The sequence below is a fragment of the Rhinoraja longicauda genome, chromosome 3 (assembly GCF_053455715.1).
Source record: "Rhinoraja longicauda isolate Sanriku21f chromosome 3, sRhiLon1.1, whole genome shotgun sequence".
In the NCBI taxonomy this organism is placed as follows: Eukaryota; Metazoa; Chordata; class Chondrichthyes; order Rajiformes; family Arhynchobatidae; genus Rhinoraja; species Rhinoraja longicauda.
In genome coordinates, this window is record NC_135955.1 from 75,650,918 (window position 1) to 75,677,038 (window position 26,121).

The 26,121-nt window shown below is 41.1% G+C and overlaps 1 protein-coding gene across 1 annotated transcript; it reads left to right on the forward strand.

Moving 5' to 3' along the window:
• Positions 1-26,121, forward strand: riok2 (RIO kinase 2 (yeast)). The gene is made up of 10 exons (XM_078396450.1): positions 1-295; positions 4,941-5,079; positions 7,376-7,492; positions 9,021-9,196; positions 11,588-11,676; positions 15,117-15,308; positions 16,061-16,153; positions 18,961-19,464; positions 22,210-22,300; positions 23,299-26,121. The coding sequence occupies exons 1-10, from the start codon at positions 230-232 to the stop codon at positions 23,458-23,460; spliced, it is 1,629 nt and encodes a 542-aa protein (XP_078252576.1). The 5' UTR covers positions 1-229; the 3' UTR covers positions 23,461-26,121.

The window sequence follows — 26,121 nt, forward strand, 5'->3', positions numbered from 1 at the left end:
GGACCCGGGCGCGTGTGGCTGCGGTTGGTACTCGCGGGGCTGCGGACGAGTGCCCTCCGCTGCTCCAGGCAGGGACCTCCGCTCCACGGCCGCTGCTCCAGACCAGGGACCTCCGCTCCACGGCCTCTGCTCCAGGCAGGGATCTCCGCTCCACGGCCTCTGCTCCAGGCAGGGATCTCCGCTCCAGGGACCTCCGCTCCACGGCCTCTGCTCCAGGGCCGCCGGCGCCATGGGCAAACTCAACGTGGTGCTGCTCAGGTATCTGAGCAGAGATGATTTCAGGGTACTGGTCGGGGTAAGTCTCAAACCTGCTCTCTCTTGAACCTCTTGTTGTGCTGAGTGACCGAGGCCTGGCTGGCATCCCCCCCCCCCGGCATTCCCCCCCCCCCCCGGCATTCCCCCCCCCCCCCCCCCCCGGCATCCCCCCCCCCCCCCCCCGGCATCCTCCCCCCCCCCCCCCGGCATCCTCCCCCCCCCCCCCCCCGGCATCCCCCCCCCCCCCCCCCGGCATCCTCCCCCCCCCCGGCATCCTCCCCCCCCCCCCCCCCCCGGCATCCTTCCCCCCCCCCGGCATCCTTCCCCCCCCATCACTCGGCTCTTTGCCGCTGTCATGTGATCGGAGCAGAATTAGGCCATCCGGCCCATCAAGTTTACTCTGCCATTCAATCATGGCTGATCTATCTCTACCTCCTAACATTCTCCTGCCTTCTCCCCATAACCCCTGACACCCGTACGAATCAAGAATCTATCTATTTCTGCCTTCAAAATATCCATTGACCTGTATGTAGGAAGGAACTGAAGAAGGGTCTCAACCCGAAACGTCACCCATTCCTTCTCTCCAGAGATGCTGACTGCTCCAGCATTTTGTGTCTATCTCCATTGACGTACTCCATAGCCTTCCGTGGCAAGAATTCCACAGATTCACCACCATGGTGACTCTACCATAGCGATTCGCTACCATGGCCGGTGTAAATTAATTCTATATTATTATATTACTAAAACTCATCTTGTATGTTTATATATATATATATTTGTCTGTTGTTCCTGGAAATACAGCCTAAACGGTACACGATGGGCCAAATGGCCTTATTCTACTCCCATAATTTGTGAACTTGTGAGACAGGATTTCCCCTGCACAAAGCCATGCTGATTACCCCTGTGTTTCCAGATGTACACAAATCCTATCCTGCCCAAGAATTTGCAGAGTTCTGGATGTATCCCAGTTATTCACACGGATGAGTCTTGCCATCCTTCACTCCTTCTACACTACATGATGTCTCAGAAAAGCAGCCAACAAAATCACCCAGTCATTCTTCCTTCTCTCACTCACTCTGGCAGAAGATACAAAAACTTATGCACCATTAGACTTAGGAACAGCTTGTTTCCCCTCTTATCAGGCTTCTGAACAGCACTACCATTAACAATGGTACTGTCCGATTTGCCTCAACCCAATTGTGGACTTTGTCTATGGAACTGTTGTGCTACAATGCTGAGATCTATATTCTGCACGCTATATCTTCCCCTTTGCATTACCTATTATACAGATTTGGACGCTTGTATTTATGTACATTATTATCTGACCTGACTGGACAGCATATAAAATAAAGCTTTTCACTTTACCTCAGTACAAGTGACAATAATAGAAGATAGAACATAAAACGGTACAGCACAAGAATGGGCCCTTCGACCTGTAATGTTTTTGTCGAACATGATGCCCAGTTAAACTGATCTCATCTGCCTGCACATGTTCCATATCCCACTTTTCCCAGCACTTCCATGTGCCTATATGAAAACCTCTTAAACGCCGTTATCGTATCAGCCTCCCTGGTAATGCGTTCTGGTATCAACCACCCCTGGCAATGTATTCCAGGCCTCCACCACTCTGTATTTAAAAAAAACCTTGACCCGCACATCTCCATTAAACATTTCCCCTCTCACCTTATAACTATATTTGGACATTTCCCCCCTAGACTGTCTTAACAAGTCATTGTCCAGACAGTGCAATAAATCTAAATTTAGTTTGTTATCATTTTCAGGGAACTAAATAACTTGCCCACTGGATCTCTGTTCTACCGCACTCCCCAGGCCCTTGCCATTCACTGCGTACATCCAGCCCTGGTTTACCTTCCCAAAATGCATCATTTCACACTTGCCAAAGTAAAATTCCCATGGCCATTTTTTTTGTCCACTCTTCCAGTTCATCTGATCCTGTTCTAATCTAGGATAACATCCTCACAATCCCACTAATTGTGGTGTCATCTGCTAATATCCACACTATTGTTAACAACACAACAGAATGTTTATTTCACTTTTTTTAAATACATTTTTAGGTATAAATTTTCGGGGAACATAATGAGTTTAACGGGAACAGAAAGAGAACCGAGACAGTTTCCACTTGCATGTTTCCGGTCGTCAAGTCAAACTGAAACAAATGGGCACTCTGGACCTCAGCTCTTGCTGTAAATCTATCCATGTTGGATTGTTTCCGGCCCTGGACAATATCAGCATGCAGTCCAGACCCCTGGGTCACACTCCAAACAAACGTGTGAGACAGATGCTGAATCATTGGGATTTTTGAGCAATTGTTTCCTGGATTATTTGATATTTTACTGCACCGTGTGGATTTCCTACAAAGGCTGCAAAAGTGAAAAGAGACAAAGAACTGGAATTTTGAAAGTTTACAAGCAGTGTGATCAGCCAAAGAAAAATTCAAGTTTAAAAAATACATTGTGTTGTAATAGATAATTCAAGTAATACTGTTTGAATTTCGCAAGGCCATATTTTATGGCTATACTTGGAGTGAAATATTTTTCTATTGGTCTTCACATCTAGTGGGGGTTTAACCTTTGGGAATAATTTGGAAAGACCCTTATAGTTTATCTGCAAAGCTTGAAAAGGAAGCAGGTTTAAGTTCTTGAGACCATAACAAGTGATAAAAGCAGGTGCCGGCTCTGATCTGTAATGTACCTTTTCATATCTCCAGTTTCCCCTCTCCCCTGACTCTCAGTTTGACCCGAAACATCACCTATTCCATTTCTCCAGAGGTGCTGCCTGACCCTCTGAGTTACTCCAGCATTTTGTGTCTATCTTCGGTGTAAACCAGCATCTGCAGTTTCTTCCTACACGTAAAAGTAGGATATAAGATTGCCCCCAGTAACGGACTGTTCCAGATGCTATGATCAGGCAAACGCCTCCGCTGTCACGCTGCGAAAACGGAGAGGATGAGACGGAGCTTCTTCCCACAGGCCATCAGGACTGTCAACTTTTATAACCCCAGAGACTAAATTTTTGTCGACTCTAATAGTAACTTATTAACTTTATTTATATGCTGTAACTGTAATTCTTTTTTGTGCACAACCCGCAGGCATTGCCACTTTCATTTCACTGCACATCGTGTATGTGTATGTGACAAATAAATTTGACTTGACTTGACTTGCAATTTAGTGATAATCAGCAAAATACTCGGAGGAGCCAGCGCTGCCCTCGCAGCTGCGGCTTACCTGCAGTCCGTTGTCTTTTGAGTTTTTTGTTGTTTTTGTCTTAATTGTAGTTTAAATATGATGTAGTGTTTGCGGTTGTGTGTTATGTGGGGGGGGTGGGAACTGTAAAAGTGTCTCTCCCGAGCGGAGACCCGACCTTTGTTTTCTGTGTCGTGCCTCCGTTCCCGCTGCGGCCTACCACCGGCCATGCACCTGGAGCTGGCGGGCTCCGGCTGGGACCACCCGGGCTCTGGTTCGCAGAGCCCGCGGCCCGGACTCACCACCTGCGGCGCTGGCTGCCTTCGGATGCTGCGGGAGCGGCTGCGACTCGTCTCCGGAGGCTCCGGCGCGGGCCGCCTGGACGTCGGAAGCCCACAGGCCCCTGGGTGGGGGCCGACATCTTCGCCCACCCTGAATCGCGGGGCTTGGGTCGGCCCGCCGTGGACCTTTCCTGGGATTTTCTCCGCCCGGCGGGGGCTTCAATGTCGGGAGCCCTGACCGCCCCGATGTGGCAACTCCAACAGCCTGACCGCGGGAGAAGACGGCAGGGAAGAGAAAAAGACATTCTGGCCTTCCATCACAGTGAGGTGGGGACTGGAGGCGACTCACTGTGATGGATGTTTCTTTTGTTTGGTGTTGGTTTATGATTGTATGTGTTATTGCATTTCTATTGATTATTCTTATTGGTCTTATTGTTGAACTGCGGGTAATTTTTCATTTCACTGCACATTTATGTGTATGTGACAAATAAATTGACTATTGATAACTAGACCAAGTGCACCCGTTGGGCCCAAACCTCTCCTGCATTGGTGCAGCACCCTCTCCTCCCCCACTCCCCTCTCCTCCCCTCCCTCCACCCCCTTTCCCCCCTTTCCCCCTTCCCCTCCCCATCCCCCACTCCACCCCCTCAACCCCCCTTATCCCCCCTCCACCATCCCTCCCTCCCTCCAGTTTAAATTCCATTTGGAATATTTTGGAGAACAAAGAACTTCCCTCTCTCCCTCAGAGATAGATTTAAACTTTAAAATGTGAATAACTTAAAAAATATAACAATTTCAATGAAACTTTCGTTGGGCCCAAACCTCTCCTGCATTGGTGCAGCACCCTCTCCCCCACTCCCCACCACCCTCCCTCCATCTCCTCACCCCCTTCTTCCACTCCCCCCCTTCTTCCACTCCCCCCCTTCTTCCACTCCCCCCCTTCTTCCACTCCCCCCCTTCTTCCCCTCCATAGATATGGCAGGATTTGTTTAATTTCTTTCAGTTGGGAGATTACTAGTTAACGAATTTGGCCTGTTTCTTTCCCTTATTCCCCTTCAATGTGTAGGTGGCATGATGGGTGGGATTGATTGTCACCTTGCTCTTAATTATTTCTATTCGATAATATATTACATCCTTTGTTATTTTAATCACAGCATTTTAAAATAATATTCTTCACCTTGCTTTTCCTTTCAATATACAGGTTGAAATGGGAATGAAAAATCATGAAATTGTTCCACCCAGTCTTATTGCTTCAATTTCAAACCTTAAACATGGTGGATGCAACAAGATCCTGCTTGAACTGGTAAAACATAAACTATTAGCTTTTGAGCGAACAAAAAGTAAGTAACAGAAGTAATAAATAAATCACCTGCCTTGTGTTAGTTTGCCCTTGCAATCTACTATACTCATCACTTTATATTTTCCAAAACACTCAGTGTTGACATTTTTCATTTTCACGTAGTATTTCTGCAATTTGCTTTGGGCATCACTCTGACAGTGGAGGAGGCCCAGGACAGAATGGTCAGGGTGGGAATGGGAGGGGGAGTTAAAGTGTTTAGCAGCCGGGAGATCACGTAGGTCTAGGCAGATTGAGTAGAGGTGCTAGTTTGGCTGTAGTCGGCACAGACATTGTGGGCTGAAGGGCCTGTCCCTGTGCTGTACTTTTGTACGGTATGAAGCCAACTTGACTGTCAGGGTTGAACTATTCCCTGCAGCAGGGTGGTGGTTGAAGGGGATTGGGATTCGGGGTGAAATGAACTGGGCACGGTGAGGTCTAAGCCTGATCGCACACCTTGCCTGGAAGGTGGACCATTGGTGCCTGGGTAAACCTTGGCGGGTGAGTGGTGGGGCGGAGAGATAAGGCAGGGCTGCGTTAGCAAGTTGACCACACCTGATGTGGTCAAGTCAGTTATTTTTAATCAAATTTGTATTTTACTGTTAAATGAAGTAGAAATGTAGTCTGTGGTGTACAGCTCCCAGATGGCCTGTGAGACTAGAGTAAAGAGGGAAAAAAGCCATGGGGGGGAGCCAACATTTGATGGTGTGAGCAGTATCTTGCTGGCCACAAGTCTGCAGTGAATGGGCAGAGCGGTGGAGTTTTAAAACCACTGCCCTTGGTTTAGTAACTCAAAGATGCATCACCAGCAGAATCACACTCCCTTTGTCCCTCTCTCTCACTCTCTCTTTCTCTCACTCCCCTTCGTTTCCTTAGTAGTGCAAGTTGCTTCCTCTGGAGTGGCCACAATGTGTAGACTTGCGTGCAAGTGCAACTAACTAACTCACAGCTGAAGTCAGACTGGAGGAAGTAGGTTGTATCGCCGTCTAGATCTCTTGTTTCCCGTTCTCCTGACTCTCAGTCCGAAGAAGGGTCTTGACCCGAAACGTCGTCTATTCCTTCTCTACAGAGATGCTGCCTGACCCGCTGAGTTACTCCAGCATTTTGTGTCTATCTTCGGTTTGAACCAGCATCTGCATTTCCTTCCAACACAGAGAGTGGTGAATCTGTGGAATTCTCTGCCACAGAAGGTAGTTGAGGCCAGTTCATTGGCTATATTTAAGAGGGAGTTAGATGTGGCCCTTGTGGCTAAAGGGATCAGGGGGTATGGAGAGAAGGCAGGTACAGGATACTGAGTTGGATGATCAGCCATGATCATATTGAATGGCGGTGCAGGCTCGAAGGATACTCCTGCACCTATTTTCTATGTTTCTATGTTTCTATAGACAATAGGTGCAGGAGGAGGCCATTCAGCCCTTTGAGCCAGCACCGCCATTCAATGTGATCATGGCTGATCATTCTCAATCAGTACCCCGTTCCTGCCTTCTTCCCATACTCCCTGACTCTTCTATCCTTAACTCTATATAGCTCTCTCTTGAATGCATTCAGAGAATTGGCATCCACTGCCTTCTGAAGCAGAGAATTCCACAGATTCATAACTCTCTAACTGAAAAGGTTTTTCCTTATCTCAGTTCTAAATGGCCTACCCCCTTATTCTTAAACTGTGGCCCCTTGTTCTGGACTCCCCCAACATTGGGAACATGTTTCCTGCCTCTAACATGTCCATCCCTTTAATAATCTTGTACGTTTCGATAAGATCTTAACTTAATCAAATTATTTTTATTTCTGATTCAGTTTATAATGTCTGGTACATGTTTGGACAATCCATATTGATGAATGGATGCACAAACAAAATGTTTCCCATTTTCTCTTGCAATATTTTGTTTTTTGTTTGCTGTTATCAGTTGAGTATAGAGTAAAGTGCGCCTGTGTTACCTAGTGTCCTATTATCTAACATAAATGAACTTGCCAATGCAAAATTAGAGGTTTTGTTGTAAAACTTCTCAAAACTGGGCACCTGCTGTTCATTGGAAAAAATGGTTGTTGGGCTTTCTGCTTGGGATGAAATGCAATAAAGAACCTAAAAGAAGAAAATGTATGATGTAGACTTGGCATTAAGTTTCATTAGAACAGGGTAGGCCGCCAATATTGAATGTGTTGGAACATTCAAATGACCAATAGCTCAAAGTTTCTCTTGTATACCAGTGGAAGGATAGAACAAGAAATAGATAACCAGTTTTCCCCTTCTACATTCTGTCTGTCCCTTGTCCTTTTTGATTAATCTCAAACTCTTTCTTTAGTGGTACAGGGTTATCGCTTGACAAATACTGGATATGATTACCTGGCCCTGAAAACACTCTCTGCTCGAAATGTCGTTAATTCTGTTGGGAACCAAATGGGTGTTGGCAAAGAATCAGGTAAGAAAATAATTACATTAAAGTTCTGATAATCTGGCATTCAGTTGTTCAGAAACTCCAAATGGCCTGGCACCTGCTTGCTCATTTGTAGTGGAGTTGAAGTAAGCAGGGTAAACGGCCAAAGTCCAGAATCCTGATGCACCCTGAGCTGGGCATGAGACTGGAGCCTTGGGGTCTGGAGTAATGAAGTCACAAAAGTGGGTAGGTTTGCAGCTGCAGACCAGATAGAATAATGCTACGTAAAATGTAGGGAAAATGAAATAAAAGTGTTTGGGTATGAGTAGGAATGACATCCAAAAGGCTGGAAAATCTAGTCCAGCACTATCAAATTCACAAGGACGATAGATTGATGGGGTCCGATATTTATCTTGCATGATAAGACATTATCTTGATTTATAATTAAGGATTCATTTTGTTTTATTTGTAAGTTATTAACGTCTATAACTATCTTATCACAATAGCTTGGAAACAACTTTAGGACGCTTTATCAATTTGTCTATTTATCCATCCATCCACCTGTCTTCGCCCTCTTGCAACAGCTTGCCTAGAAATTGGATCTTGTTTTGTGTGCCACAGAATGATTTGAACAAAAAATAAAACAGAAAATATGAGTTCAGCCTGAATTGAACAAAGCACAGGCTCACCATTGATTTCCAGCAACTGATGATCTGGCACCTCCTTTAATGAGAACAAAATTACAAGAGCATTGCGTGTGATGCATGCTGTTGCGGAACGAGTGCTTCCATCTTGAAATGGTTGATTGTTTTCTTTGTTAATTGTTCATTCTTTATTTAAGTTTCCAGCAGTCCAAGGTGCTTTAGAGAAATTGGAGGGGTGTAATTAGTGGGTCAGAGATGTATTGTTGAATTATTATTCCGTGACACCTGTTGGTCCGGCAAAATGAATAATCTGGTAATGCTCTGGTACCTGGGGTGCCGGAAAATCGATGGTGTACCTGTACATAATGTTCCTTCCAGGTTCCATTTGTGTCTGGTGCCCCAAAAGGAGGATGAAACCGAGCTTGCATAGCGATGTACAATATTTTGGATTTTTGTCCATGCATGATTATGCAGCCTAGTTTCAGTATTACTAAAGAGTTCGGCACTGCAAACCAGCCTCATTGTAACTTGGTTTTCCCTGACACCTTACCCTCCAACATCCCCCTCGCCCCCTCAATTTGTATGCAGCTAAGTCTAATAAAAACATCATAAATTAAACTTTTCTATCGGTGATGGAGTTCTCGGTATCATTTTGGAATATGACTCTCCTGTGGCTGGATTTAACATTACCAACAATGTAACAATGATTTCAGATTCAGATTAATTTATTGTCAGATTACACTAGGGTCCAATAAAATTCCTTTTTCACATGAAGCTCTCATAGTAAATGGTATATATACTGTTTGGAGTTGTGGTCAATTTAAGAAGTTCCCGTGAATACTACAAATACATTATTTTGATGCTCAGAAATTTTAAACCTGGTTTTAAGAAGATACACCAGTAACATAATTTACATTGATTTCTTACAGATATTTATATAGTTGCAAATGAAGAAGAGCAGCAGCTTGCTTTAAAGCTACATAGATTGGGTCGCACATCATTTCGGAATTTGAAGAATAAGCGTGACTACCACAAACATAGACAAAAAATGTCCTGGCTTTATCTATCCCGCCTTGCAGCAATGAAGGAATATGCATATATGAAGGTAGTTGATCTTTTTAAATACTGAACTATTTTTTTTTTTATCCGTATGTGCAAAGAATTTGCCTTATTGCATTAAAAAAGTAATGTGTATTTTATCCAAAATACTAGCATACTTGTACATGTAATGTGGTTTGTTCAAAATACAGTTAAATAACAAATTATTTTATTTGATACCTTTAACTGTTGCTGGTATTTTTAATAAATGTTCTTCCCAAACTATTTATTTGAAATATTTTTTAAATGTTGCACCCACAAATAAAGAATCATACTTCAAGAAAAGGGCCATATAACTCGCTGAATGTGCCTTGAGCATTAATCATCTATTTACCTTAATTGTACACTAATCCCACTTTATACACCCCATATCCCCTCGACTAGCCCCAGACTCTACCATTCACCTACACACTTGTATAGTTCTATGCCACTAGATTCATGTTGTCATTATTTTACATTTATAATTGTTAAAGTTGCTTTGACCCATGCAACTTTAATTCCCAAAATAGAAATTAAAATTATTTATTTCACATTAGTATTAAGTTCATCAGTTGAATTGGTGTTTTGCATTCTTATGTCCTTGTTTAAAGTTTTTATGTGGAAGGCCTTGCACTCCAGATGTGAGCCTGTTCAGTGAGAGCAGTTTTGCTGGTAACTCAGAATCTTGCAGAATTCAGACCCACTTCAGAGACTTGAGTGCATAAACTAGGCGGGTAGAATTGAGAATGATGCATGTCAATAATCCCTTTATCGATCCCTTAGCTGAATGTAAATCCCATGCCACCAATGCAAGAAGAATCAATTTATTTCATTGACGCAAGTGTATCTGTCTTAATGTCTCTTAATTGCAACTGACCAAATTAATCTTTCCTTTTCCCTCTCCCTGTCATCATGTTATCTAGGCTGGTTCAGGAATTTGGAAACGTATGTCATATTCTAACAACCTGACGAAAATGGTACAGTTGGTGGAAGCAGAAATAATGGCTGCATTTCCCCTGCTGTCCATTTCAGGAATCTACCACTCTCTATGTAAAAGAAAACCTTGTCTCAAATCTCCTTTAAATGCTACCCCTCACACCTTGTACCCTGATATTTGAGATTTCCGCCCCCGGAAAAAGACTGACTACCTACCCTAGTCATGCCTCGCATAATATTATATATTTTTATCGAATCACTCCTTAGTGTCTGCCAATCCAGCAAAAATAATTAACATTTTGCGATCTCTCCTTGCAGCTAATGCACTCTAATCCACACAACAACCCAGCGAATCTCTTTTTCGCCTTCTCCAAAGCCTCAACACCCTTCTTGTAAGGGAAGGATGGCCAGAATGCACACAATACTCAAGGTTTTATACAGCTGCAACATGTCTTTCCAACTTTTATACTCTGTGGCCCTACCAATAAAGGCACTTGCACTATATGCCATTTGTTAACCACCCTCTTAACAAATTTGTGATGCTACTTTCAGGTCCCTCTCCACATCACTACTACTATGGATCCTGACATTTACATTTTTCTTTCCTCATATATTGGAGCTCCAAAGTGCAGCACTTCATATTTGTCTAGTTTAAACTCCATCTGCTATTTATCCACTTAGATTTCAAACCGATCTATGTTCTGTTGTAGCGTTTCACAAACTTCTTCATGATTCCCAACTCTGCCAATTCTCATGTCATCTGCAAACTTGCGAATCGCTCAACCTACAAATAATTTCTATATGTCACAAACAATAGAGGACCCAGCATTGAATCTTGCAGAACTCCACTGGTCACAGGTCTTCAATCAGTATAACATGCCTCCATTCCTACTCTCTGTCTTCTATAGTCAAACCAATTTTGAATCTAATCTGCAAAATCTTTATAGATCCTATGTGCTTTAACCTTTTGTATTAGCCTGCCTTATTGAATGCTTTATTAATGTCCATGTAGCCAACATCCACCATCCTGCCTTCATCAATCATCCTGAAATATATGAATTAAGTATATCTCACTAAAAAGCTCACTTGCTTGTGATGGATGGTTATTTTTCATGAATATCTAGCCACAGTAAAACTGTTAATCTGACACCCTTGGGACTTTGATACTGGAGCAGCAGATTTTCCTGATGAGTGGGCATTGTTCCTATTAATACCCCAACACATTTAATTCGCGTTTTGCATGATACATAGTAGTATAATAAAATTTCCCATTAATCTGGCGAGTTTATTGTGAACATGGAAAATTGAGACCTTGTGAATTTAAAGGGAGAGCAGGAAACAAGATGAATGATATTTTGAACCAGATGCTGAACCATCTGCATTTCCAAACTATTTGTTGTTAGATTATTGGAGTTTTACTGATTATGCCAGGATGTAAAAAAATATATGTTTTACTCAGTTATGTTGATATATTTATGTCAAGGCATTATATGATCGAGGATTCCCTGTTCCCAAGCCAGTGGATTTCAATAGGCACGCAATAATCATGGAGCTCTTAAATGGTTACCCCCTGTGAGTATAATTTCTGTTTTTAAGAACATACTCAGCTTTGTCATAGAGTCTTATAATGTGAAAACAGGCTTTTAGGACCAATTTGCCCAAATCGGCCAACATGCCCCATCTACATTTGTCTCACCTGCCTGCATTTGGCCCATATCCCTCTAAACCTGTCCTATCCATGTACCTGTCTAAATGTTTCTTAACCGTTGCGGTAGTCCCTGCCTCCCTACCTTCTCCGGCAGCTCGTTCCTTACACCTACCACGCTTTGCCTGAAAAAGTTACCCCTCGGGTTCCCATTAAATATTTTTCCCATCACCTTAAACCAGTCCTCTGGTTCTCGATTCCGCTACTCTGGGCAAGAGACTCTCCGCCTATTCGATGTATTCTCATGATTTTGGACACCAATATAATATCGCCCCTCACCCTCCTGACCTCTTGAGTCCCTGCCTGCTTAACCTCTCCCCTATAGCTCAAACCCTCAAGTCCTGGCAACATCCTCGTAAGTGTGCAAGATGCTTAATGCCTGATGTCCAAACTTTACCGAGTAATCTTATTTTAGTAACCTTGCTTTCTGATCTCCAAGTTCATTGTTAACAATTTTTAACAATTTTTCCTGCTATTTTCAAAAAGCTGGTTGTGACACATCATGTAATGTTATTCAAAAACTTGATACAAGGAAATAATCAATGTGGCTAAAATCTAAAAGTCAGTCTGAGATTTTTGTGGAGTTACGGTAATTTTATAAATATTTTGTTGATCAGTGTAAATACATGGATGAAGAGAATAGGGTTAATTAGAGACGTAAAAGGTAATCTATATGGACAAAAGGTAGAAAATATTTTTATTGAATACTTTGCGTATGCGTTCTGAAAGTAGGGGATTGTACCTTCATTGTAATTGAAGAGAATTGTGAAATATTGGATCAGGCAAATGTAAAAAGAGAATGTAAATAACATCTTTGAAATTAGGTAACTCATCATGCTAAAAACAAATGTATTCTCGTGTGTTAAAAGAAGTGAGGGAGGGAATAATAGAGGCATTAACTACATTTTCCAAACCTCTCTAGCTACAGCTATAATAACAGAAAGACTGCTCAGGTCAGAGAAAGGGATGTTGATTAATCATCTTGGATTTTAGCCATGGTTTTTTTCAGATATAAACGAGGTTTAATTTTAATTGAAAAATAAAACCCCATGGAATCCACAGGAAGTTGCTGGATACCAAGATGAATGTCTCTGATTTATGAAGGCAGCCTGCAGTGAATTGCCTGCCTGCACCAATAAAGGAGCTGAAAGAAGTTGTCATCAGAAAGATCATTGAATCAATTAAATTAATTGGATTGAAAATCAGTAAATCTCCAGGATCCAAAGTCCTACATCCATAGCCTTTGCAGTAATATACTGCCATGGATTCAGACTGAATAACAGACAAAAATCAGAGTAGGAATGCAAGTTGTGTTTTGCACAGGAAGTTTCCACTGCTTCATTGCCCAGAAATTGGTGTGGAGACCTTAGCCCCCTCATCTAAATTGATTTTGATTATGAAACTAAAGTGTTAAAAAAAATATATTTCTTGTAGCACAGCAGGTTTATAAACAGTACATAATAGATAATATAATAAACAAAAAAAAGTTCAATAAATAAAAATTATAGTGCAATGACAAAACAATTCCCAATATTCCTAATACAACCCAAGCAATTCATAATTCAGAGTTTAGTTGGAGTTTGTAGTGTTCGATAGCCTAATGGTTGTTGGGAAGAAGTTGTTCCTGAACCTGAACGTTACAGTTTTCAGGCTCCTATATTTTCTCAATGCAGGAGTAGCGTGCCCAAGGTGATGTGGCCTAGTCCTACATACCTGTGAGTTCCCAATATTCCTCCAAATCTTTCCTATCCTTGTCCAAGTGATTGTTAAATGTTGTAAGTCTCTATTCCTTGACAGTCTCTATTAGAGACTTGTCAGTCTCTATTCCTTCCTCTGGCAGCACGTTCCATTTATGTACCACCCTCTGAAAAACATAGGGCAGTGTAGGATGCAGGGAAGCTTTAAAGTTACATAGACAATCTATGTGAGTGGTGAGGAAATGACATGTATATAATGTGAAAAGCATTTGAAGTTACCCAATTTATTAGCAATAAAACAAAAGTTATTTAAATAGTAAGGCATTGAAAATGTTGGTGTTCAGGGGGACCCAACTGTCCTAATATAGTAATTGCTAAAATTTGATAGGTAGGTACAACAAATAGGTGGGAAGGTAAATATGAAGCCAAAATTAAACTGCAGGAGGAACTCAGCAGAACAACCCGTATCTGTGGAGGGAAATAGTCAGCTAACGTTTCAAGTCAGAACCTTTCTTCGGACCTTATTGTGGGAAAATTTGGGAACTTTGGTTTAAAACAAGTTTTCCATGATAATGTTGAATCTGTACGAAAGAAAGAATATACTTGCAATTGAGGGAATGCTATAAAGCTTTGCCAGGTGAGTGCATGGGGAATTGTTCCATGATGAGAGATTAACCAGACTGGGCAATACTTACTGACGTTTAGAAGAATGGATGGTAATCTCACTGAAACATACAATTCTAACATGCTTCACAGGATAGCTGCAGGGATATAAAAGAAAAACTACAGATGCTGCAAATCTGAAATGCAAAAGAAACACTAGAAAAAAATCAGCAGCTCTGACATTATCTGCAAGGAAATGAACTAGAGTTAACATTTAATGTTAGTGACCTTCTGAAACGACCAGGATCTGAAGTGGTTAAATGCAAAATTAAGTATAGCATTGATGTTTCTTTTAGTTAGGGTTCTTGGACGAGGGATCTCAGTCGGATTTTCAGGACTTAAACAAGACGTTCCTTCACCAAAGTGGGGTAGGGAATTGTGGTGATTCTTAACAAAAGGATTTTGAAGATTCAGCTCTTGAATAAATTCAAGACAGATTGATAGATTTTTGCATTTTAAGAGACCTGAGGTGATAATGTAGATATATCAAAAATATGCTGAAAGAAAAGATCGGCCATGACCTTACTGATTGTGGAGCCAGTGCAAGGAGCCAAATGGCCTACATGTTCTTCAAGTTCGAGTGTAAAATTGTGGTAAAAGGCAAATTTCAATAATCACAAAAAAATCAATTCATTATCAATGTCTTACATGGCACGTGCATAAAATTCTGATGTTTTTATTACAGTAACATGTCAAATATGTTTTAAATAACTATTGAGAGAACAAATAACTTGTTTTATTGCTAATAAACTGAGTAACCAAATGCTTTTCACATTATATACTTGTCATTTCCTCACCGCTCACATAGATTGTCTATGATTGGAGCTGGTCCCGATTTGTTACTAAAACAAAGCATTTTGATCTGCAAACGTGAAACTTCCAAAATGAACTAAGGTGAATAAGTATTTTGGCATTTAAAAATCATTATTTGTTGTATTTTTCCTCAGGTGCCAAGTTCATCGACTTAATAATCCAGCAGCAACATATAATGAGTTAATGGAACTTATTGTGAAGCTTGCTAATCATGGTTTAATTCATGGTGACTTCAATGAATTCAACATGATGATAAATGATGACGATCGTGTCACGATGATTGATTTCCCACAGATGGTATCGACATCTCATTTAAATGCTGAATGGTAAATACAGAACTAAAAATGGGTATTTTCCCTTTATGGAGCTAGAATGTTTTATCCACTTAAATTGTGATGATTCACTGGAATGAGATACAACAATATTCTAACTTGCATTTTTTGGGCATTAATATATTTGCAGTTTCTGTAATCTTATCGAGGCACTTCATCAAAGTAATACTCGGGAGTTCCTTTTTTTCATTAAATTAAGCATGTGTTATATCTTGGTGTCTGTGAGATTTTTTTTAAATCATTTTCTCAGAAGGGAAATTATATAGGTGACAAATGCATAACTACAGTCATAGAGCTGTACAGCATAGAAGCAGGCTCTTTTACTCCACCTTGTCTGTGCTATGTAAGTTGGCATATTGGACTAGTCCCATTTGCCTGCATTTGATCCCAGCCCTCTAAACCCTTCCTATTCCAAATGTCTTCAACATCATATCCGCTTATATAGCTTCCTCTGCCAACTCGATCCAGATATGGAGTATTAATTGAGTGGAAAAAGTTGCCTCTGAGATCACTCTTAAATATCTCCCTTCTCACCATAAGCCTATGCCCTCTAGTTTTAGAATCCACAAATTTTATTTGCCATTCCTTGGCCCATCTTTCCAAACAATCAGGACCTTGAAAACTTGGATATTCTTCCTGCTATTTGAAGAGATTTTGAGGAAAATATGGCTTTAAGAACAGCTAAAAATGTTACATCAGTTAAAAATGTTTCAATGAATGAACATCTGACTTTTTTATTCTACCAGGTATTTTAACAGAGATGTGAAGTGTATCCGTGATTTTTTTATCAGGCGTTTTAACTACGAAAGTGAGCTTTATCCAACGTTTAATGACATCAGGTTAGCATTATTTGTATAAATCATATTGTATATAGATATGTAATGTTCTTCATTTGTAAATGAATGATTATTACCATGCTCATTGTTTGTTCAAAGGATAGTCCTTTCTGCGCGACAGTAATGCATTTTTAGAATATACTAGACGACCCATGGACCCGTTTGGTTCCCGTTGTAATGCAAAAGATGTTCGGTTATTTCAAATTCCGTCTCTTCATTCGTTCTGGGCGCGCCGCCGCCGGGCCCGGCAACCCTCCTCCAACTGCACACATGCGGATACCGGACCCGGCAACCCTCCCCCAACTGCGCGGGCACGGCTGACGGGCCCGGCAAATGGGAGCATACTGCGCAGGCTCGACTGCCACGTTAGAGTGCCGGAGTAGCTCAGTGGATCAGGCGGCGTCTCTGGTGAACATGGTTAGGCGATGTTTCGGGTCATGGCCCTTCAGACCGAATTTATTGGGGGGGGGAGGGGGGGAGAGAGTTAGAAGAAAGGAGGAGCAGGACAAAACCTAGCGAGTGAGAGATGGATACTGCTGAGGGGGGCGGGTGGGGGTGGAGTTTGATAGGCAGATGGTTGGACAAAGGGCAGAGATGGAAAGGCAAAAAAATGAGAAGAGTTGAAAATTGTGAAGCCAGAGCAAGGAATTATAGGGAGAGGGGAGAAATGGGTGAGAATCTACACCTAGAGTCCATGGAAGAGAGGGGGAAAAGGGGAGATGGGTTGTTTGTAGGTTAGTTATCTAAAATTGGGGAATTCAATGTTCATACCATTTAGGTTGTGAGCTATCCAAGCAGAATATGAGGTTCTGTTCCTCCAGTTTGCCTCGCTCTGGCAATGGAGGAAGCTCAGGAAGGGGAGTAATAATGGTTAGCAACCTAGTGATTCAGTAGACCTTGGCGGACTGAGTGCAAGCGTCCGCTTAGGCCCAATTCAGCCCATACTATCCTTAAGGATGCATTCCAAACTTTTTTTAAACTTTTTTATTTTGAAAGGTTTTGTATCACCCTACTACTAATATTGTTGCATAGCCATGTTTGTAAATCTAGATAGATGAGTATAGCTATTTAAACCCCAGTGGGAAATCATAGGTTATCTCCATTCTATCCTCTACGAAAGGATTTTAGTGGAAAGGACTTTATTCTCTACCTTTTCCTCGCCCCTATCAACCATCGGTCTAATAATACGAGGGGTCTTCCTCTTCATTCGGTGATTACATTTTCCACACAATTATTGCATTGTATATTTTTCCTTGGTATATTTCCCAAATTTGTCCTTTAACTGGGTTAAGTAGCACTGTTATTCCATTTAATCGTAGAATGATGTGGCTAACTTGTTCGAAATGACAAAACAGTCTGAGTCATAAATGATATGGTAATTAACTTTTTTCCTTCATCTGTCTCAATTTGTCAACCTGTTTGTTGCTCAGGTGAGTGGGAGTGACGTTCCTGATTTCATTCTCATCTATCTAGCCATTGATTAGGGAATACCTCCACATGTCAGTTCTCCATTCCTACAGCAGGATCAATACAGTTTACTGGAATATATCTTTGACCTCCTCTTTGAGCTACAGGTTGTCCTTTGCTGAGAGCGTTCCATTGTATCATGCTCGATGCCTACATTGAAACCACTAAATTTTACCTCCATTCAGAATAGCATCATTCTGAATTTGTTACTTTTTTTTTTTCAATTTCCAGCACTAGATCATCAGAAATGATTTTTAATTAAAAACTAGACCAAGTGGACCCATTGGGCCCAAACCTCTCCTGCATGGTGCAGCACCCACTCCTCCCGAACTCTCTCCTCCCCCTCTCCTCCCCCTCTCCTTTCCCTCCCCTCACTCCACCCCCCTCAACCTCCTTATCCCTCCCTCCCCCTCATCCCTCCCTCCCCCTCCCCCCCCCCCTCCACTCCATTCCACTTATCCCCTCCTCATCCTCCCTCCACTCCCCTTCCCTCCCACCTCCCTCCCTAGGAGATGGACTTAAGCTTTAAAATGTGAATAATATTAAAAATATAACACCAATTTCAATGAAACCTTCCATTAGCACCAAAGGGACAATGGTAGTAAGGTGGGCTTAAAATTGCCGTGCCGTTTTGGCTGTAGTTCAGGAACAAACAGACAAACAAACGAGAGTTTTAGTATATAGATTGGCAAGACTTAACCAATGTCTGTATTCCTCTTAACTTAAGTTCATGTCTATGTCCACTCTATTAGTGCAATTCATTGGTTCTCCACCCTGCTCCTTCTCCATAGCCTTCCAAATTTTCCTACCATGTATTTATCCAATGTCTTCACCTTGTCTCCAGGGACTGCATTCCAGATTCCAAATATCTGCTCTCTGACAAAAAAAAGTTCTTCCTCAATTTACTACTATCTTTATTTAATACCCTTGTCCACCAGTCCCTGACCCCTCCTTCAAAAGGCACACCCTTTCATAATCTGCTCTGAACATGCATACTGTTTTATATATTCTTATATCTCTCCTTTACCATTTCTTTAAAGAAAACCATCCCAGCCTCTCTAATCTAGCTGGTGGCTGGTCCCTCATCACAGGAACCATTCTTGTAAATTTTCTCTGGACCCTCTCTAAAACCTTCACGTCCTTATGATAAGATGACCAGAAGTGAACACAATACTTCAGTTGAGGCTGCATCATTGTTTTGTATTCCACTCCTTTATTTTTCTTCTCCCATTCTGCCCTGCACACAACTCCATGGTTTTGCCTTGCCTTGTAATGGAAAATAGATTTAATTTTGCATTGTGAACATATTTTACGCTAAAAAGATTCTTCTCCATCATCTTTAGGAAGGAGGCTTCATTGGATGTAGAGGTAGAAGTTAGTGGTTACAGTAAAGAGCTCCAAGAAGATGCCGCACTGCTGATTGCTTCAGCCTCTGAAGAGGAAGATTCTGAGAATGAACTTTCAGAACATAATCTGGATGAAGAAATTAAATATGTAAACAAAACAGCTGAAAGCAAGGATTTGCTTGCTATCAATGAAACACATTCTGAAGGTTCTACTTCGAGTTGCAATATGATTGAACAAGAATGCAAGGATGATACTGGCAATAATGACATTGAAAGTATTAATCTGGTCACACTGAAAATAAATGTTGAGGAAGATGAAAAACAATGTGCTGAAGTGGCTGGTGGTGTTGAACTTTCTGGAGATGGTAAAACACATTATCTTGAATGTGTGACTGAAACAAAACATCAAATAGACCAGAGTGATGATGTTCTAAAGGATGAGGAAGAATACCCTGATTTAATTGATCTCTCCATTCAAAACAAGGAATTTAAACCTTTCAGGTACTAATTTAGCAATATCTAATTGGCTTATTAACTTTCTATATAGAATTTTTAATGATGAAGGATGATCAAGCCACAGCAGTGGATATCATCAATGTACATTTTCAGAAGGCATTTGATGAAATCCCACACAAAAAGTCAGTTTAAAAGAGTCAGGTCCACACATTTAAACGGTCATTGACAGCAGGAATAAGAAATGGGTTTAAAGAGAGTAATTGGCTGCTTTCCAGATTGGATATTGATGAACAGTTTTCTCAGTGTCAGTGCAGGGATGTGCTTATTTATATTTATGACTTGAATATGGGTGTGCATTTTGAAATGTTCAAAATTTATGAATGACTCCCAAGTTTGGCACTGTAGTAAACTATGAGGCAGTTAACAATAGCTTGCAAGAAGACATAGGATTGGTTGAATGGACAGAAAAGTGGAAGAACCAGAGAAGTACTAATTGATACACTTTGACATTATAGACTAATTGGCATAGTTCTGAAGGATGTAAAGAGAAAAATGGACCTGGGTGTACATTGTGCAGATCTTGAAAGTTAAAAGACATCTTGAAAGAGTGCTTGGCAAAGCCTGTAGAATCCTGGATTCGTAAGCAGAGACAGAGTACAAAACACTGAACCCAAATAATAAACATTCCACAATTGGAGTACCGATTCAATTATGGTCATCAAACTTTAGGAAAACTGAAGGTGCTAAAGCTGGCAATTAAAGGATTTACTAGAATAGCTCCAGAGGTGAAGAATTTCAGCTGTAAGTTGGAATTGAGAAACTGGTGTAGTCCTTGAAGGAAAAAATATTGTGAGGAGTTTTGATAGAGGTTGCAAGTTCCTGATTAGAATGTCTAAATTAAATAAAGGGAAACTTTTCCAAAGGAAGTTTCAAGAATCAGTAGGCACAGATTTAAACTAATTTATGAGAGGAATATGAAGAAACTTTTTTTACTTTGGAGTATAATTAGAAACTAGTTTATAATGGTTGTAGAAACAATTAATTAGTGTTTTCAATGAGAATGTAAGCATTTGAGAGTAAATTTGATTAGTACAGGTAGCAGGTTATGGGGAGATGGCAAGAGAATGGGGTTAAGAGGGAGAGATAGATCAGCCATGATTGAATGGTGGAGGAGACATGATGGGCCGAATGGCCTAATTCTACTATTCCTTATGACCTTAAATAAATTTGAGCAATGAAGAAAGAATTGGGGAATGTGATTGATGGTGTTGTTGGAAAGAGCAGCATAGACTCGATGGTCATGTAATGGCCACTTATGTTGTAATAACTCCATGATTCTCTTATGAATTGTTCGTGCAGTTGATTCTGAATTGTTCTTTTGCCTTCGGCCTTATAAGTGAACTGCAGACCATTTAGCGAATCATTGCATTACTGAAGTCATCAGATAGTCTCTGAAAGACTGAAATTGCAAATACTTTGAAGGGCAAAGAAACAAGTGATAGGATAACATTTGTTTTGAAATTGTAGTTTATGTATAGTGTAATTATTTCCGCCATTCAATTTTTTACGCCCACATTGGATTTTAAATTTATCTCTGTGCTTGTAAAGGACATTCTGTAAACACAATCTTATTCTTAACTTTTATGCATGTAGCAGAAGTTGCTAATTACATGATTACAACCAGAAATATACTTTCTGTTAGCTCTCCCGTGTCCACATATGTGCCACCTTATTGTGATTTCTGATGTTCAAAGTGGAATCTTGTGATCTTGATATGTAATGATTTTTAAATTAGAGAAGTATTTTCTTCAAATTTAGATTCAGTATCAAATGAAAACCAAGGGCAAATAATGAATGTCAGTATATCTTGATTTTAAAAATATCTATCTGTTCGAGGAGAAAAATAGAACTATTATTTGGGGATGTACTAGAAGCTGAAAGTGATTGAGAATATTATCATGTATGTGTTATACGGAGCGAGGGAGTGAATCTGATAAGATTGCTCTGTTGGGAGCAGCATGGACCAAATGGACTAGCTGGCTTGATATGAGAGGTCTTGGAGATCGTTACTAAAATTTTCACAATATTTCTGAAGCTTATTTTTTTAAATGGTTTGGTATATTTGCCTATGTAAAGTATGGTATACGAAGTAGATTACCAGCAAAGATTAGACAATAGGTGCAGGAGTAGGCCATTCGGCCCTTAGAACCAGCACCACCATTCAATGTGATCATGACTCATCATTCTCAATCATTACCCCGTTCCTCCCCATACCCCCTGACTCCACTATCTTTAAGAGCTCTATCCAGCTCTCTCTTGAAAGCATCCAGCGAATTGGCCTGAGGCAGAGAATTCCACAGATTTACCACTCTCTGACTGAAAAGGTTTTTCCTCATCCCTGTTCTAAATGGCCTACCCCTTATTCTTAAACTGTGGCCCCTGGTTCTGGATTGTGGTGCAAGAAACCTAAAGGGAATTTCAGGAGGAGCAAGTGACATTTACCATCATTAGAAGTGCAAAAATGGAATATTGAATGTTTGAGCTAAATGAACTGAAGTTCCTGTCTGACCCTATCACAATAGAATTTGTCACTGCTCTGTTGCATTAAACGTTACATACTAGTGGGGCTATGCAGTTTCATTGACACCACAAGTAATCCAGAACACATTTCAACCACATTGAGTTTAACATTTTTTAATAACAAATTCCACATTTATAGATTTATTTGTGTGTCATGAAATGCAGTTATACTGTTCTAGTTTTGATGATGAAAATGTTACCTTTCTTCAGGGATGAATTGTTGGATTCCCATGAGCACAGACAGAGAACCACCAGTGTGAGTTCTACAGCCAGCTTTTTGAGTACTTCAACGATCCCACCAGTAAGTTTGTATTCAAATACTCACTCTTGGGAATTAACTGTTAACTATGACTGAACAAAAATGTGTTGGGTAGAGTAATGCAGCGTTTAGTTTATAATGAACATTGCATTGTTTATTTCATTTGAAACATTTTTATATCATACTAGACCAAGTGGACCCGTTGGGTCCAAACCTCTCCTGCTTTGGTGCAGCACCCTCTCTCCCCCCCCCCTAGGCCCTCCACCCTCCCCTCCCCCTAGGCCCTCCCCTCCCCTACGCCCATTCCCTTCACCTCATCCCCTCCCTCCCTACCCTCTCACCCTCCCCTCTCTCCCTCCCTACCCCTCTCCCCCTCGGCCCAACCGTGGACTCGTTGCCAGGCGGGGAATACCTAGTGGCTGTGGGCGGGCTGGGGGGGTCAGGGAAAAAGCACTGACCTCTGCCCCGTTTCTCCTGCGGGCCGGTCGTGGAGCCAAAGCGCCTCCTGACTGCATGGACCCGTTGCCGGACCGGGATTGTCTCCCGCGGCCATGGGTGGGCGAGAGTGGACAGGGAGAAGGCACTGACCTCGGCCCCATTTCTCACGCGGGCCGGGCGTGGCTCACCTGCAGCTCGGCTGCGATCAGCGGTGACAGCCATCTTGTGGATCCTCTGTCGCCGCCTGTGCCGTGCGCTGCATCATGGGAGGAAGGTCAGGCGCGGGGCACGCTGGGACGGGCGGAGGTCCTCCCGGGGGGGAGCGCATTTATTAAAGTTTATATGGTAAATTAGGTAAATTGTTTTTAAAAAGTAACAAAAGTGGGTTTATTGAGAACGCGGAGGAATGGTGAGTAAGGTGGGCCTAAAATTGTCGCGCTATCGTGTACCGTTTTGGCTGTGTCAAGCCCCAAACCATATAATGCACAATCAAACAGAGTTTTAGTAATATATAGATAGATATCAATGTAGGTAAGATTTCTAACTGTTATGTGAATGCCACTTATTCTGGTTTGTATTTATTGAGCTTTTGTGTGTTTTAGAATGTGATCAAACGAAAAATTAAACAACAGCTCACCAAGCAGCAAAAGAGTACCTCCAGAAGACGTTTACAAAAGGGAGAAGCCAATGTCTACACCAAGCAACGGCGAGATAACATGCAGACCATTAAATGGAGTGCTGATACCGAAAATATTTGGGGTTAGAAGAGCCTTATAAAAATTGTATAATCCTAGTTAGCTACACGAATCAAGTGAAAATGGAATCTGAAAAGTAATTTGGACTGATTCTGTATTCACATTTCAGTGCTCTATTAAAATTACATAGTGCATTGCAATATAAAGGTATTCATTCAATTGTGGAGGTGACAGAGAGTGCATAAGCTTAATGGAGGAGAATTATAGGACTGATTTTAAAAGTTTGCATTCTAATCCATACCAATAAACCTGGAGGGGGATTTTTAAAAACTGTCTTAAGGTGATGGGGTATCACATTATTTTCAGTTTTATGCTATGAATCCCTCATTACAAATCATTTGTTTTATATTGAATTCTTAGTGCAATGTTTATTTCATAAAAATCAAATCTCAATATTTTGGTGTACTGGATCAGCAAAAATCGAAATAAATTATTTAATTAGCTCACTGCTGTTTACATTTGGCTAATAGAAGAGATAATATCATTTTGTCTCTAATATTTGAAGCCTTTTATAGTCTTTGTAATAAAGTTAGGGAATACTAGTATTGAAGAATAAAATGCTTATGTCTTATGTCCCATTATTAAGAGGAATAATTTGAAGGTCATCATAATATAATTTGTCGTTTCTGTAGTTTATATTCTGCCTCTAACTTGGTGTTTTAGGTACTTATTTTTCAGAAAGGTACAATATCCGTTTCTACTTGTAAAACTTGTGATTCCACATCAAACCTGCCCATGTCTTCTAGGGCAAGCATGATTGGTTAATCAATTTATTTATTGTCATGTGTACAGAGATAATGAAATGTTTATTTTGCATGCTATCTAGTCAAATCATACTATACATGAGAACGGTAGATCATCTTCGAGAACCGCACGCGGAGTGTTGCCACGCTCTGATGCCATCTTCTAAGTCCACGAAGAGTCCAATCTTGCGATTGGGAAAACACTCTGCTTAGAGCCAAGGATCCTGCTGGATGTCAATGAAGAAGGGTCCTGATCTGAAACATCACCTATCCATGTTCTCCAGAGATGCTACCTGGCCCGCTGAGTTACTCCAGCACTTTGTTTGTTGGTGTCAACTTCGTTTCAGACACCATGACTCTTGCCTGTCTTTCAATATGACAAAAGTTGGAATTGAAACATAACATAGATTATTTTCTAAATGGAGAGAATTCAGAAATCAGGGGTGCAAAGAGACTTGGGAGCGCTGGTGCAGGACTCCCAAACAGTTAATTTGGAATGGAATACTTTATTGTCACATGTGATTACGCACTGTGAAATTCTTTGCTTGCATACCCAATGTATACAAATAGTGGCCACCTACGACGCTGACAAAGTTACAAAGTACGCCGGCTCTTCCTTTTGATTCCCCCCCCCCATTGTCCATTATTCTCCCCTCACCTCCCTCGCGGCGATCCCCCCAGGCCGGATCCTCCATTTGCAAGTCGAATCGGTAGTAAGGAAGACAAATTCAATGCAAGCATTTATACCAAGAGGACTGGAATACAAAAACAGAGATGCAATGCTGAGGCTCTATAAGGCACTGGTCAGGCCGCTTTTGGAGTACTGTGAACAAATTTGGGCCCCATAAATTCTTGATTAGAACAGGTGTCAAGGATTATGGGGAGAAGGCAGGAAAATTGGATTAGGAGGCAGAGATCAGCCATGATTGAGTGGCAGAGTGGACTCGATGGTCCGAATGGCCCAATTCTGCTCCTGGAACTTATGATAAACATAACCAGTCAAATGAGAACGTTATGTGTATTTTATGTTAAATAGCATGTAATAAATTTTGTGAATCGTGTTCCTCTTTAGAGCAGACAGTTGTGGAAACCAGATGATGAAAATGTAAATGAAATACTCTGGGGTTTATCTGCCATGCTTTTGCAGGGTCCAAATGTGAAGCTTGATGGAAGCAGTTCCTGATATGATAACCACATCAATCTTCCTAACTGCACCTCTAATGATTTTGTTGCTTCCTCTTCCTTCTCCTGTGTTGTTGCTGCTGCAGTATCTGTTCCTCTTCTGTAATCGTATTAGGCAAAAAAAAAGATGAATTATTAGAATTTTAATTGGCAACAGGACCTAGTTGATCCATTAGTATTTGACAGGTGTGCCTAGACAACCCATTGCCATTTGACGGTTTGTCTTCATAGAAAAAAGCCCTTCTTTCCCATAGAGTGCATCCAAATAATTAATATACAGAGTGTGGAAACATGGTGCTGGTTTACACAAAAGGACACAAAGTGCTTGAGTAACTCACTGGGTCAGGCAGCATCTGAAGAAGAGTCCTGTCCTGAAATGTTGCCTATCTGTGTTTTCTGAAGATGCCACCTGAGCACATTACACCAAATACTGTCCTCTGCTGCACAGTGGGATCCCCATATTAGACTGGTAATTATGAGAGATGTACCTGTGGAGATTTGATAATGAAATCTTAATGGAGATGAAATGGTTATCCCTATTAACAAGGTATCTGGACAACATATATCCAGTATTACTAATTGCTAATTATTCACATTAATCCCCTAAATAGGATACGGCAAAACATTGATCCCACATAAGAAGCCTCACCGCTAATTAACACCTTGTACAAATATCAAATTAACATGTATGTTTTAAGGAATTTGCTTTAGACAGCCATTTTACAAATAATCCAGCCTCATTCTT

Coding starts and splice junctions, on each gene's coding strand:
- riok2 (XM_078396450.1), top strand. CDS start 230: ATGGGCAAACTCAACGTGGTGCTGCTCAGGTATCTGAGCAGAGATGAT. Junction 5,080..7,375: donor AGCTTTTGAGCGAACAAAAA/GTAAGTAACAGA, acceptor CTCTTTCTTTAG/TGGTACAGGGTTATCGCTTG. Junction 11,677..15,116: donor CTCTTAAATGGTTACCCCCT/GTGAGTATAATT, acceptor ATTTTTCCTCAG/GTGCCAAGTTCATCGACTTA.